This window comes from Sodiomyces alkalinus (genome assembly GCF_003711515.1).
Source record: "Sodiomyces alkalinus F11 unplaced genomic scaffold SODALscaffold_7, whole genome shotgun sequence".
In the NCBI taxonomy this organism is placed as follows: Eukaryota; Fungi; Ascomycota; class Sordariomycetes; order Glomerellales; family Plectosphaerellaceae; genus Sodiomyces; species Sodiomyces alkalinus.
The window spans coordinates 204,470-217,969 of NW_021167085.1; the positions used below are offsets into that span (position 1 = coordinate 204,470).

General features: G+C 55.6%; 5 protein-coding genes across 5 annotated transcripts; 2 read left to right on the forward strand and 3 right to left on the reverse strand.

The window, feature by feature from the left end:
- Positions 1 to 1,976: 1,976 nt before the first annotated feature.
- On the forward strand, positions 1,977 to 2,822 carry SODALDRAFT_188305 (hypothetical protein). The gene has a single exon (XM_028607114.1). It carries the CDS (start codon positions 2,118 to 2,120, stop codon positions 2,580 to 2,582), a length of 465 nt encoding a protein of 154 aa, XP_028464914.1. The 5' UTR covers positions 1,977 to 2,117; the 3' UTR covers positions 2,583 to 2,822.
- Positions 2,823 to 4,314: 1,492 nt separating this feature from the next.
- SODALDRAFT_360789 (hypothetical protein) lies at positions 4,315 to 4,724 on the forward strand (the record flags this gene model as incomplete). The annotated part of the gene is made up of 3 exons (XM_028614309.1): positions 4,315 to 4,341; positions 4,455 to 4,606; positions 4,643 to 4,724. 3 exons carry the CDS (start codon positions 4,315 to 4,317, stop codon positions 4,722 to 4,724), a joined length of 261 nt encoding a protein of 86 aa, XP_028464915.1.
- Positions 4,376 to 6,080, reverse strand: SODALDRAFT_400797 (hypothetical protein; the record flags this gene model as incomplete). Its single annotated transcript, XM_028615325.1, has 3 exons — positions 4,376 to 5,032; positions 5,147 to 5,784; positions 5,899 to 6,080. The coding sequence occupies 3 exons, from the start codon at positions 6,075 to 6,077 to the stop codon at positions 4,842 to 4,844; spliced, it is 1,008 nt and encodes a 335-aa protein (XP_028464916.1). The 3' UTR covers positions 4,376 to 4,841.
- Positions 6,081 to 6,901: 821 nt separating this feature from the next.
- On the reverse strand, positions 6,902 to 8,532 carry SODALDRAFT_324772 (hypothetical protein; the record flags this gene model as incomplete). The annotated part of the gene is made up of 3 exons (XM_028609924.1): positions 6,902 to 7,173; positions 7,312 to 7,735; positions 8,236 to 8,532. 3 exons carry the CDS (start codon positions 8,530 to 8,532, stop codon positions 6,902 to 6,904), a joined length of 993 nt encoding a protein of 330 aa, XP_028464917.1.
- A 522-nt stretch (positions 8,533 to 9,054) lies between these two features.
- Positions 9,055 to 12,852, reverse strand: SODALDRAFT_340526 (calcium-transporting ATPase; the record flags this gene model as incomplete). The annotated part of the gene is made up of 3 exons (XM_028612958.1): positions 9,055 to 9,261; positions 9,307 to 12,632; positions 12,759 to 12,852. The coding sequence occupies 3 exons, from the start codon at positions 12,850 to 12,852 to the stop codon at positions 9,055 to 9,057; spliced, it is 3,627 nt and encodes a 1,208-aa protein (XP_028464918.1).
- Between the last annotated feature and the right edge of the window lie 648 nt (positions 12,853 to 13,500).

A 13,500-nucleotide genomic window follows, 5' to 3' on the forward strand; every position in this document is an offset into this window, starting at 1 on the left:
ACCTAAGAGTATAAGAGAGTTGACAAAATTCCGGGACGATTCAAAGTAGGCCGCTTCGGCCCTTTTATAGACGGTTGGCCGGACCATGGCAATTAGCGAATCACTTATTAGTAGACACGCAAAACTATCAAATTACTTGACCTTTTGTATGTCCCGAAATTAATGCTCAAACACCCCACCTACCTTACCTAATCCACCCCACCTACGCGTCACAATCGCGTTTTCCCTCCTTCAACACCACAACCCTTCTGCTTCAAAACATCACCAAACATCGACGATGCCTCTTATAACGCCGCGCGTTGAATATTCGCCTTATACACACAACTTTATTGAGAAGACCCATCGAAATGGGCTTAGTCAAATGGCTTCTGCCTTGAAATTCATACAACATGCGTAGCCCCTCTCGGTCAATGAATCCAAAAGCTTGATCGGCAGCCCTGCGTCTTGTCACGCAAACCCTTGGACAGGGTCCACGAGTTCAAATTAAAAGGCAAGATGTGCAGATCTGATAAAGCACTGACATACTCTAGATCCTTCCCTGCCGTTTCACAGCTCGACGAATTTGGTCGTATCGATCTCATGAGTGCCGCTGGACCAGTTGACTCAAATATCGGGTTTGAAATAGGGGGGAATCAGGGCCTGAGGGACAGAAACGGCTTCAAATTTCAACGGCTATCAATATGAGAATGCTCCCTCAATTTGCGGATCACGGTGTTCGCGCCTAATGCAGAATGTGTTCAAGTCGTCTGACATCACACGGCTCGAAGACGAGAGAGGGGACTCGAGAGATTCCACGAGGTTGGTCGTATCATTTATATGATTATATCTGTTCTTTGGTCAACCTCTGAAGGGGTTGGTTAATGTTCCATATTATGAACGGATTACTGATGCAATTTGACGTCGCTAGCTGTGCCGTTGAGGATGTAACGTTATGCCTTACCCTCAACGCCCAATGGCGTTCATCAGGTGAAGACCAATTCGAGGTCGCAAATTATTATTGCCTGTCCGTATCTAGCAACCCGACGTTTCTATTTAGGTAACTTCACTTCGTCAGGTTGATAAGGGGGCGTTGAATTCGCCACTGCCGATGGCCGCCCCTGCTCACGACAATGTCCGCATGTCGACCACTTTATTACCATATATTTCTTCATATCGGGGAAGCCCTCAGCTAGCTCGTCTCTAGTTCAAAACGGTACATGTAAACTAGAGATAAACCATCTAACCAAACGATGACCTCAGCGTCAGAATCGGTAAGCGCCTCGGTTAACCCGATTGTTACGGACTATACCTTCCAACTACGCATTTCGGCCCGAAACCCATCAGCTTAACGACGGGACCCAACGTCGGCCTCAATGCAACGACAAAAACGCATGACAAAAGTTTTCCGTTTCCGCACAAGGAAGCATGGCGGGGGTGGGCCAATGCCAATGCCGCCAAGCGGCCAAAGCGGAGGAGGGACTTGGTTGTCAATCGGTCATGGGGAGAATACGGGGTCCGACGATCCCTTCCCGTTCAACGACCCCCAAGCTCGTATCCGCCGACGGAAGAGGGCATCTCGTATTCCTTTTCTTCTTGACGAGGTCTACTATCTATGGGTCCGCGGAGAAGAAGACATTGGCAAGTCGGCCTAGCGAGGCAACAGCGCCAACCCAAGTTCTCACACGCCGACTCGGGTTGTCGGCTCCTCACGCCAAGTGGTCAGGCCCGTTTGCTGGGTCTCGGCAGTCGGCATTAATCTAAGCGACCAGCGTAAGCAAGCTCGACCATCGTCATGAGGATGCTATTTTCATCACCTCGGGTTTCTAGGCGTGAGGTCTGATGATTGTTGCTGACATACTCTCAGCTCAACGATGTGGATGAGTCCGAAAGCCCAAACTCTTGCAGATCCTGGAATTCTGGGGCCTGTCCCTCATGGGTATAAAAAAAGGAGCCTTTCTCGATATTTGGTCTGCATTCCATGGTCCATCTAAGGCATCGCACAATAAGCACAATAAGAAAACTAAACGCCAAACGGAGACGTCCAGATTATTCTCACCCAGTCTCACTCAGTCTAAGCAACATCGCATCCCATAACAATACATAAGACGTTCTACCCCCTCCCTTCACCATCTACCATCATGTTGTTCAAGTCTCTCATCGCCGCCCTGGCCATCGCCACCCCTCTGGTCACCGCCACCGGCAACGCCACCGTCATCAATGAATGCGACTTCGAAGTCACCCTATGGTCCGTCGGCAGCCAGATCAACGGCCCCCACCAACTCGAGGCCGAAGGCGGCAGCTACAGCGAGAAGTTCGTCGTGGATGCCCTCACCGGCGGCAAGGCTCTCAAGGTGACCCGCAACCGCGACGGCCTCTACACCGGCGAGCCCCAGACCATCTACGCCTACAGCCTCGACGGCGACAACGTCTGGTACGACCTCTCCAACGTCTTTGGGGACGCCTTCGCCGGGAACAAGCTCGTCGTGCAGAGCGCGAACGAGGACTGCGGCGCTATTGTCTGGGAAGATGGCACTGCGCCTGCTGGGAGCCAGGTCAAGGTCTGCACGGCGTCTGAGGATGTCACGTTTACCCTCTGCGCCTAAAGACGGACCTTGGGACCTTTGGACAGGTTTTGGCTTGGCTTGGTTAGTTGGGCCTTGAGAGATCTTGAAGGGTTAAAGCTTTTAGAGTGCTGTGTGGGTTGCCACTGGCTTGCAAGGCTGTTAGGATATCCCGACTCCCCGAGTCTGGTCTTTTTGTGGGTAGTGTTAATGAAGAACCTATTTTCTCCTAGAGACATGATGAGAGCATGTTAGACGTCAGAACGTAAGCAGGAGGTGCCCAGTTCTTTGCGCTCTCGGCACTACTAAGTTGTCTCCAGGGCGTCTTGACTCCTGACCCGTCACCCCTAGCTTCTAAGCCATGCACGTAGAGACGGCAGACGGCTATTAGGCGTAACCTTGGTTTTGCGTTCGTGATCCGCAACTTCCTCTGCCATCTTTGCGCGGGCGGTCATGGCTGTGAGCTCATCCGAAGTCTGAACGAGTCTGACCAGGGCCGCGACGGACTCATTTGAGTCAGTTCAGGTCAAGAGCAGACGGTAAAAGTTCCCCGAAGCGCGTTTTATTGCCGGATACAAAACAATAGGTAGAAATATCCATACGCCACAACTGATTGGGTCGAGAGTTAGCGACGGTGGTGTAAATATTGGATCATTCTGGTTGAAGCGAGGACGGGGACCGTCGGGGAGAGTGGAGCTGAGTGGTTGGTGCATGAGAGAGTGAAGTCGGGAGCGATAAGATAAAACAAGAATGGCCTATGCACCATAAGAAGATGGTCAGTGCTTTTAGGACCCACAGTACCGAAAAGAGGAGCATCACGTGAGTTTATCAACACGTGATAATTTCATTACCTACTTCGGCACCGCAAAGTTCTTAAACTCTGTGTAACACTTACACCCTCCCCTCCCCTCCTCCCTCGACAGGCAAAGGCACAAGGAATACAGTATCTGCATTACGGCCAAGTGAATCTATGATGTCTCAAAATAACCTGGTTTTACAATCTTTTCTTCAGTCCCTCCACTCGGGGTTCAGATGCACCATTGCCTAGGGCTTTGCCAAATACGAGTCCACGACAAGCCCTCTCGAAGGGGATGGCCTGGATGGCGACCGCGTCAGTCCTTGGAAACCCTTGGTGAAGGGGATCTGAGCCTTCTCAGGGCTGCCTTACTGGCGTACGTACGTACACGTACAGGTACAGATCGATTGGACCAAGGGAAGATGCTTGCTCCCTTGAATGCGCAGCCCCTACCTCCGCTCAGCGTCCCTCCATATCGATTCGGTTTGCATCTGTTTCCATGTTCCAACTTTCCGAGACCCGATATGAAAGCCCTACGCCAGGTTCAGGGCAAGTTTCTCGCCACACGACCAACCATCAATCATTCTGACAACAGAGACTGGGCGAATATTCTGTCCGACAACTAGAAGAGCGCAACAGTCCCAACATGCCACCCATTTTCTCAAGAAGTGTAGCCTCCGAGAAGGCCTGCCGCCCTTCAGGACAGCGGTCCGGTGTACGACGCGGGCGATCCATTCCTTTCACGGCACGGCACGTTCTGATGTGTATTCACTGCCAATCAAATCTTCTTGACCACGCGATCCGACGTTTGGTACCCAACCAGACTGAAGAAAAAAGTTAAGGGTTCGAGTAAACAGTCACAGTATCGAGACGGTGACGTCTGCCAATGATACCCTGACCCCCGGCCCGTACTCCGCATGACTGGTGGTCGAAATTAACAGTATCCCAAGTACACGTAATTATCCGCCGCTGGTCGAAATGTCGGAACCGACGAATGTGCCGGCAGTGGGACGTCATATTACGGTCAATACGACTATCGTGTTGTCTTCTCAGACCGAAGACTACATATTTTGCGCTGAAATACCATTTTCTCGCAAAATGCACGACAAACCCCGCAGACAATCCAGACCAGATCAACGGTTTCCGTCAACAGTACACCAGAGTTGAGGCTGAGCAACGGTGATCATCCCGCCACCATCCTCTTACGGTATATGCACCCCGGATGCTCATCTCCAAATGCCGCCTCTCGAATGCGGGTGAAGATCAACTCGTGAATCAAGATCCAACTGCCTCTCACGCTTCGCAGGGACAATAGCGCGCTTTATTTCGTGCCTATGAAACCTGATGGTGGTATGGGAGCCTGTTGTGCTGAAATCGACGTCTGGTGAGTCGTGCTGGCCTTCAGCCCCTGAATTAGCACAGGGAGAAGCAATAAAATGCAGAATGCCTATACTTGACGAAGAACTCCAGCAGCATGCCATCTCAACCTTTGCTCAAACCTCCCATCAGAAAATGGCCAGTGCATTTGGCGGCGATCCAACCAAGCCCGGCACATTCAACGGCTGTGAAGTCAACATGAAGCTATACCGGCCTGTCTGCTTGCAATAGCGGGCCAAGTTGGTCAGGTCCCAGTACTCCCCAATCGGCATCCCGAAGAAGGCGAGGAAGTACTTATGGAGGACTAGTGGCAGCATACCTTAGTGAGCGATTCGTCCAGACAAAAGCAGAGGGGATCGACCGTCTTTCGAAAAGCACGAGGCACAAAGAACGAATGAAGCAGCACAAAACTCACCGAGGTCAACAGCCTGACCGGCCGTTCCATCGTCTTTCAACGGAGGGTAAGCCTCGAACCCCCCCGTATCGCAAGCAACAGCCGAGAACCTCCGATCCCAGAACCACCTCGCCGCCGCCTCGTCCCCATGCACCCCAGGCAGCTTCAAATCAGCCATCTTCTCCATGGAAAAGCGCCCCTGGTGATCCAATGCCTCCGTCGCCCCCGTGCGCAGGAGGAACACGTCCCCGGGACGGAACTCCACGCCCTGATGCGCCGCCACGGCCTCGATCTCCTCGACGGAGATGCGATACAAGCCCAGCGGGTCGAAGGAGATACCCTTCTCATCGGCGTACGTCTTGAAATCGATCAGCACCCCGCGCCCCACCAGGCCGCCGCGCCGGTGCCAGTGCTCCAGAGTCGGCAGCGGGTTCGGCTTGCGCTCGCCCGTGCTCAGGCTCAGGGATTCGGCTGTCGGTCGGGCGCCGTTGTAGACCTGGCCGGTGGGCTGGTAGGGCCAGTGGACGAGGGAGTCCCATTGGCTGCTTCCTTGGGTGTTGAAGCTGAGTTCGTCGTCCCAGTAGGCTGAGCGGGGTTCGCCTCCGCCGGCGAGGTAGACGGTGTGGGTGAGTTTGCGGCGCAGCATGGGGAGATGATCCATTGCGTCGAGCGGCCAGCTGGGAATTCAGTTGGTCAGTAGACTTCGTACCCTTTTATTACGACAGTCATGGGGATGGTGAGGGAATCAGGGGGCCGGGGTCGCTAGGTGGTCAAAGACTCAAAGACCGTACTCGAGGGAGATGGACACGCCGTCTTTGACTTCGGCTGCTGCTGCTTTGACAACGTCCGGAGTGAGGTGGTTCAGGGTGCCGAAGACGTCCTTATTGCCGTCTCTGTCGAAGACGCCCCATGCGCAACCTTTCGGCATGCCTTGGACGGGGGGCAGGTCGTCGAACTTGGGGACGTCCATTGCTGATCTTGGTAGATGGCGGACACTGGGAGTCTGGGCCAGTGATAAAGATGTTGAGACTTGAGTGACAAACAAAGGCGCGTCAAGACTCGACCTGTTTCTCGTGGTTCCGTGCCTTGACTTGAGAAGCGTCGCCCTTCTCGAAATGGGATCAATGAGACCCAAGTAAGATTGACAAGAAGACCCCCAAAAGATCAATGTAGAAATAACGCTTCGGATGCTGAACACATTCAGGCTACAGATGGTATTACGCACCCCTCATTCAGAGTGTACGTGCTGGAGGCTAGAGCTGACCGTCGAGCGGATACCGATTGCCGTCCCTGCGCCCCTGAATCCTGAATCCCGGCAACCTCCCACCGTAGCCAGCGATGGTGGCGCGCTATCTTCCCACCAGTGAATGAATGGGTCGGTGGGCTAATAAATGATTCACATGAAACGGGATGCTGACAGGTCGAACTCTCTCCTGTTCGATACCTTTTCAAAGGTAGTGCACGATACATGAAGGATTCATGAATCCCACGATGCGCATATGATACGGAGTAGCAGTGTAGCACCTCAAAACTCGACTTCTCAACTGCAAGGAACTGCAAAGAAAGTTTACTGTTTCAGTGACCACCATTCAGTCTTTTTCGTACAATAATACCGCACGCATTAAACAAAGCCACCCCATTCCGGACTTTGACTTCCACCGGTTCCCACAACTCGGTGGCTGTTGATATATCATATTACAACACAGTGACACACACAGTCAGTCCACTTCAGGACATGCAACCCTCAAGCTGAACCCAACGGTCCCAACCGGACCATCCCCGCCAGGGGGTTCATCACGAAAACCTGATCATATCCGTAATCTTCGCTCCACCATCCAGCCGATCGGCCTCTTTCCGCAAAAAGTCGGCCCGGTACCGCCGAAACGCGTTCTCAATCCTCTTCCTGCCCTCCTCGTCCCGCGAGATGGACCGCGTCGCAAAGTAGGAACCGGTCAAGAGCCCCGTCTCGCCGCCGAGAAACAGACTGCCCAGGCCGAGGAGGCCGTACGTGGCAATATCTCCCGCCATGGAAGGCTGCAGTAGAGGCGTAATGTCGGGGATGGCTTCTGGGGTATATTGTAAGTTTTCAATTCTGACATTGCAAGAAAGAAGAGAAAAAGAAGAGAAAAAGAAGAAAAAAGAAGAAAAAAGAAGAAAAAAGAAGAAAAAAGAAGAAAAAAGAAGAAAAAAGAAGAACAACATACTCGTCCGTCCATCGGCAAACTGCACATGCGTAGGCTTCTCGGACGCCCGAAAGGCCTGGAACATCTGCGCCCGGGAGGTGCGCAGGCGGTAGGCGAGGAAGAGGCCGAGGCCCAGGCCGACGAGGGAGCCGAGGGTGGCGTGGGTGCCGACCCTTTTGGCGGCGCGGCGGAGGGCGTCGCGGTCGGAATCGCGGAGGTCGTGCTCGAAGTGCTTCTCTGCCAGGTTGGCGAGGTCGTTATCCCGCGGGCGGCGGAGGGCGGCGAAGGAGTCGCGGAGCATCTCGGATGTGGGGGAGTGTGGCGAGGAAGTTGGTGAGGAGAGGCTTGAGGGAGGAGCCTTTTGTTTGGGATGGGAGTGTTGTTGTTTTGGATGGGGACGGTGTTTGTCTTCGTCGGAGTGGTTCGGAATCAAGTTGATCATGTGCTAAAAGAGTTGTTCATTATGGTTTACCGTTTGTCCATCTGTTCTTGAGAGCGACGATTTCTGGGAGGATTTTCAAACGAAATAATAGAAAGAACAGAGGAATAAAAGCCGGGGTGGGTTGACAATAATGGATGACGATGATGACGATGACGACGGACGAAGGCAGAGCGGGATCGTCAGGGTCTGGTCTGTGTAAGTGGAATGACATCATGGCGCGAGTCACTGGCATTTCCTTGTTCCGGCCGAGTCCCGACCCCGAGTCCCGACGTCTCCGCTCCGTGCTCGGGGACCCACATTCGGGTCCGACCACCCACGTGTACGGGAATGTCTTGTGAATATTCCCACAGTCACCCTCTCTGATGCTTCTACACTACTTTCTACCGTAATTCATCACTACCTGCCCGTCAATCCGCCAACAACCCATTCTTCATATTCTCCAACTGCGCCTTCCAACTCGTCGCCTCCGTCATCCGCCTCATCGCATCATCACAATACCCCACCGGATCCCGGAAATAAAACCGGTCCCCCCTCTCTATCGTCCCCGCGTTGGCAAACACGAAATCCACCCCGCCGAATCCCTCCAGCGCCGCGTCAAAGGCCGAAGAGAGCGACGCCCACGACGTGACGTCTACTTCCTTGAAGGTCGTGTTGCGTAGACGCGAGGCCGCTTGCGTCCCCGCCGTCTCGTTGCAGTCGAGGATGAGGGTGCGCCAGCCGCGGGAGGAGAGGTGCTGCGTCACGGCGAGGCCGACGCCGGATGCGCCGCCTGTGACGATGGCTACTTTCATGTTGCCCATGATAGTACTGAGATGATGTTGGGCAGGACGCAGGAGTTTGGAGCACTTCTTCGGCGGATTGGGATTGTTTGCAAGTGAGGAGAGTGTAGTGAGTCGCCCGATACGAAGCATGTGCCCTGGCGGCCGGAGATGCATTACAATGCCGGATTCCGTTTTCCGCGGTCGTCGAGTGAGCGCACCAAGTGGGTTGGTCTGCATCAAGTGTGGAAACAACTGTCGCCAAGATGACTGATGATATGTACTCGACTCTGGTATTATCCGTATTATCCATCCTCTCCTCTCCGCTCGCATCTAAGCCATCGCTCGTAGTGTGTAGATATCCTACCTCCGCCCCCCTGCCAAACAACCCGTCCCATGACCCAAAATATTCATTCATATCTTTACACACGCCCAGTAAAGACTGATGGGGTATCGTACCTGTATATCGCTTTCTCGAACGCCGCACTTTTGATGCAAAAATTAGAACGAGAATTCGTAGACGAAGAAAAAAAAAATCAGAAGCGCCGCCTTATGCGACCACCCTCAAACCCCCCTTTCCAGATCCTTTTCCTTGTCACTCCTGGACCCGTCGTCGCCAGGGGAGATGATAATCTCCGGCGCAATGATGGGCGCCTCCACCTCCTTCTCCTCCTTCTCCTGCTGGTTTTTCTCGCCCCCCTTGTCGTCCTGCGCATTATCATCGTCCTCCTCCTCCTCGTCGTCTTTCTTCTTAAACACCTTCCCCCAAGCCTTCTTGAACGGCCCGCCAACGTGCGAGAAGAAACGCGAAGAAACCCTCGCCACAGGCTTGTAGACGAAAAGGATCGGCTTGCCGACAAACCTCGCCATGGCCGCGAACCACGCGTCAGGGAAAAGCCGAATCAAGACAGCCATGGGGATGGACACGAACGCGAGCACCACGCAAATCGCCCACTGCGTCCCGTCAATGGGCCTGATGCTGAACGCGCGCCCACCCACGAAGATAATAGCGATCTGCGCCCCGACCATGACGCAGTTAATCCCAATGAAGAACTTATTCCGGTGGATCCCCTCGAAGATGTTGAACTTGTTGTCGAGCCGGCGGTTATTGAACTCGTTGAAAATCTGCATCCACACAAACGTGTTGAAGATCATCGTGTCGAGCTCCATCTGCCTGACTTCGTCGCCCAGGTCGTACCCCAAAATCCGGTGGCCCGCAAAATGCAGCACTAGCGTGGCCGTCAGCTGGAAGATCGCCTGCCCGATGATCATCTTCCACATGTTCACCGTGATGAGCGGCGCGCTCTTGGGATGCGGCTTGCGGTGCAGGATCTTGTCGGTCGGCGGGTCCGTCGCAAGCGCGAGCGCCGCGAACGTGTCCATAATGAGGTTGACCCAGAGCAGCTGCACGGCCGTGAGGACCGAGTGCATACCCGGGCTCGAGACAGCGCTGATAAAGGCGAGGAGCACGGCGGTGATGTTGACGGTGATCTGGAACTGGAGGAACTTCTGCACGGCGTCGTTGACGGCCCGTCCCCATTTCAGGGCCGTCAGGATCGAGGTGAAGTTGTCGTCCATCAGCACGATCGCCGACGCCTCCTTGGCCACCTCCGTTCCGCTAAGACCCATCGAGAAGCCGACGTCGGCGGCTTTCAAGGCCGGCGCGTCGTTCGTGCCGTCGCCTGTGACCGCCACCGTCTCGCCCAGGGCCTTCAGCTTAGCCACCAAAATCCTCTTGTCTTCCGGGGACGATCGAGCCAGGACCTGCAGGTAAGGGAGCTGTTCGTCCATCTGTTCGTCGGTGAGGGTTCGGAAAACAGGTCCCTCCATAACGAGGCCGCCGTCGGTATAGATGCCGCACTCAGTCGCGATCGCCTGCGCCGTGATAGCGTTGTCTCCCGTGACCATACGAATCGTCACACCAGCGCCCTGGGCCCGCCGAACAGCGTCGGGGACGCCTGGGCGCACGGGGTCCTGTATACCGACAACACCGAGGAAGACGAGATCATGAAGGACCGCGCCGACATCGACGTGGCCGTCCTTCCACTCAACACCAGAGGGCGGCCATTGGGGGTAGTCCTGGTAGACGAGCGCGATGGTCCGGAGGGATTGTCGGGCGTATTCGTTGATCGTATCCCGCAGGCGAGTGCGATCCGCGTCCTCCAGGGGCCCGACAACGAGGGTATCGACGTCGGTTTTGGTGCTGCAGTAGCCCAGTAGAATCTCCGAAGCACCCTTGACGAGGAGACGATAGCCGGTGCCGCCTGACAGCTTGATCACGCAGGCCATGCACTTCTTCTTCGAGTCGAAAGGCATCATCTGGACGACGGTCTCGTTGGCTCGCGTCTCGCCGAGGGGGGCCATAGCCAGGTGCGACCTGGCAAAGTGCAGCATGGCCGTCTCGGTCTTGGAGCCGGTAAAAGTGGCCTGTCCGTTCTCCTCGCTTTCGAAGGCGGTCGAGTTGAGGGCGACGGACTGGACGATGAGCGTCTTCGTCTTCTGGGGAAGAGACTTGGCGAACAGGGCCGGACCGGCCGAATCGCCCTTGTCCGACTTGGAAAAGCTGGCGGTGCCAAAGGTCCCGGCCACGACGGTCATCTTGTTGGTGGTGAGCGTGCCGGTCTTGTCGGAGCAGATGGTGGTGGCGTTGCCCATGGTCTCGCAGGCGCGCAAGACGCGAACGAGATTGTTCTCCTTCAACATCCTCTTGGTGGCAAAGGCGAGGGCGAGAGTCACGGCGAGGGGGAGACCTTCGGGCACGGCCACGACGATGATGGTGACGGCGACGATGAGGATATCCATAAAGGCGGAGCCCTTCTCGGGCGGGGTCCGGGTGTCGCCGGGGAGCTGAGCGACGAAGCGGAAGAGCAGGACGAAGAAGAGGAAGGCGGCGGCGGTGAAACCCAGCTTGGCGATGGCCATGGCAAGACGCTCCAGCTTTTTTTGGAGCGGCGTGGGGTCCATGTCGGTCCGGACGGACATCATGATCTTGCCGAAGCTCGAGTTGATGCCGACCGAGGTGGCGACGTAGGTGCCGACGCCTTCCAGGACCTTGGCGCCCGAGATGATAAAGGGGTCCAAGTCGCCCGGGGCGGTCCCGCGCTGCAGCATCTGGAAGGCCTGGTCGCCCGGGGTCTTCTTCAGGGCGTCCGACTCGCCGGTGGCCGAGGACTCGTCGCACTTGAGGTCGTGGCCGTCGATGAAAACGCCGTCCACGGGGACCAGGTCGCCCGGCTCCAGGTGCAGGACATCTCCGACCAGGATCTCGTGGACGCCGATCATGTCGGGCTTACCGGAACGGGTGACTTTCACATCGCGATCGTCCTTCTTGGCGCTGAGCTTGAGGAAGGCCTTTTCCTTCTCCCAGTCGTTGAAGGAACCGACCAGGGTGACGATGATAATGGCGATACAAATGGCCAGTCCCTCGACCCAGTTCAGCGGGGGCTCGCCTTCGGGATGGTCGCCGCGGAAGGTTTCGTACAGGCCGAGGGCCAGGGAGATGACGGCGGCGCCGGTGAGCAGCAGAAGGATGGGGTCCTTATAGGTCTCCCAGGCGATTTTCCATAGCGGCGTGGGCTTTTTCGGGGGCAGGGTGTTTTTGCCGAAGATACGTATCCTGTCTCGGAAGCCATCGCCGGAGGAAACGGACACGGGATGAGGGGTGAAAGGCGGCGATTTCGATTTGGGGGGTTTGGGGTACTGGGGGGCCTTGTGGCCGGTGGCGTCTTCGAAGGCGACGCGGGTGAGGACAGTAGTCTCGTCGAGGCTCAGGCCAGCGGACAGGTTCGTGGCGAGGCCCTTTTCGATGCCTCGGATGCCGCCAAGAGCGAAATAAGCGGACAGAGACTTGGGGTTCAGGAGTTTGTTGAGGTGGCCGGGGGAGAAGGCGAAGGGGGTGTCGTCGGAGACGAGAAAATCGGCTTCGGAGCCGGGATCGGGGCGGAGGGCGGCTTCGGTATCCTCGATCAAGACGCTGCCGCTCCGAGAACGTATGCTGGGCGCAATGGTGCTGCCACCTAGAGGGGTGAGGAAGGGAATGGAGTGGGTGGAGGCGGTGGGTGACGGCGCCAGGGTTTCGTCGTCGGCGGTAGAGCCTGAGCGAGGCCTGGTGGTGAGGTGAAAAGTGGGAGGTGCTAAGCTGTCTGCGCGACTCCTGTTGGGTGGGTTTGTTGTGTTTGTTGTGTTGGTTGTGTTGGTTGTGTGGATTGTGTTGGTTGCGTTGGTTGCGTTGATTGCGGGGGGTAGGGGTACTGCCAGGCCGTTTCTACTGTCGGATATGTCATCTTCGGCTTCTAGTGCTGGTGATGGCTCTGAAGTTTCGATGTGTAGCCGAGGCGGCGCAAGGCTGTTGCTATTGACCATGATGAGAGACGGAGAGTGAAATGAGCCTGGGCTGAACAAATCAAACTCCCAAGCAGGTTCGGGTTCGGGTTCAGGTTCAGGTTCAGGTTCAGGCTCAGGCTCAGGTTCAGGTTAGGGTGGTGAAAATGATGCGAGGCCGAAAGGGGTTTGACAATCTTGGCGCAAAGCTGTGTAGTAGTTATAATCTGACGGAGGGAGGCGATGTTGGGAGGCAACTGGAGGTGTCCAGTTTTTCTCTTCTTTTTTCCCTTTCATTCAAATGAACGCCAGGGCTGAACAAGGTTGAAGAATGACGGGGTGGAAGAAAAAGTCCGACGGCGTCTACACTGGCTGAAGCGGCTGAAGTGAAGAGTGGAGAGGGCGTCAGAGTAACTCGTAAAATGGAAAACCTGCGCCTCCCCTGGTGGAATTTGAGTTTTTCGTTTTCCGATTCCGGCTGAGCGCAAGGGGCAAGGGGCAACGTAAGAAGTTCCGGCTGAACTGGCTCTGAACTGATGACCCGGGCGGTGCTGGGAAATAGGAAGGGCCGTAAGAAGTTGTGCCGGACGGAGTACGGGGTACTTGGTCGAATACGCCGCGCAGGTGATCTGGCTGCGTGGTCGTGGTCGTGCTCGTAGTCGTGCTCGTGCCTGTGGTCTGTGACAGGGA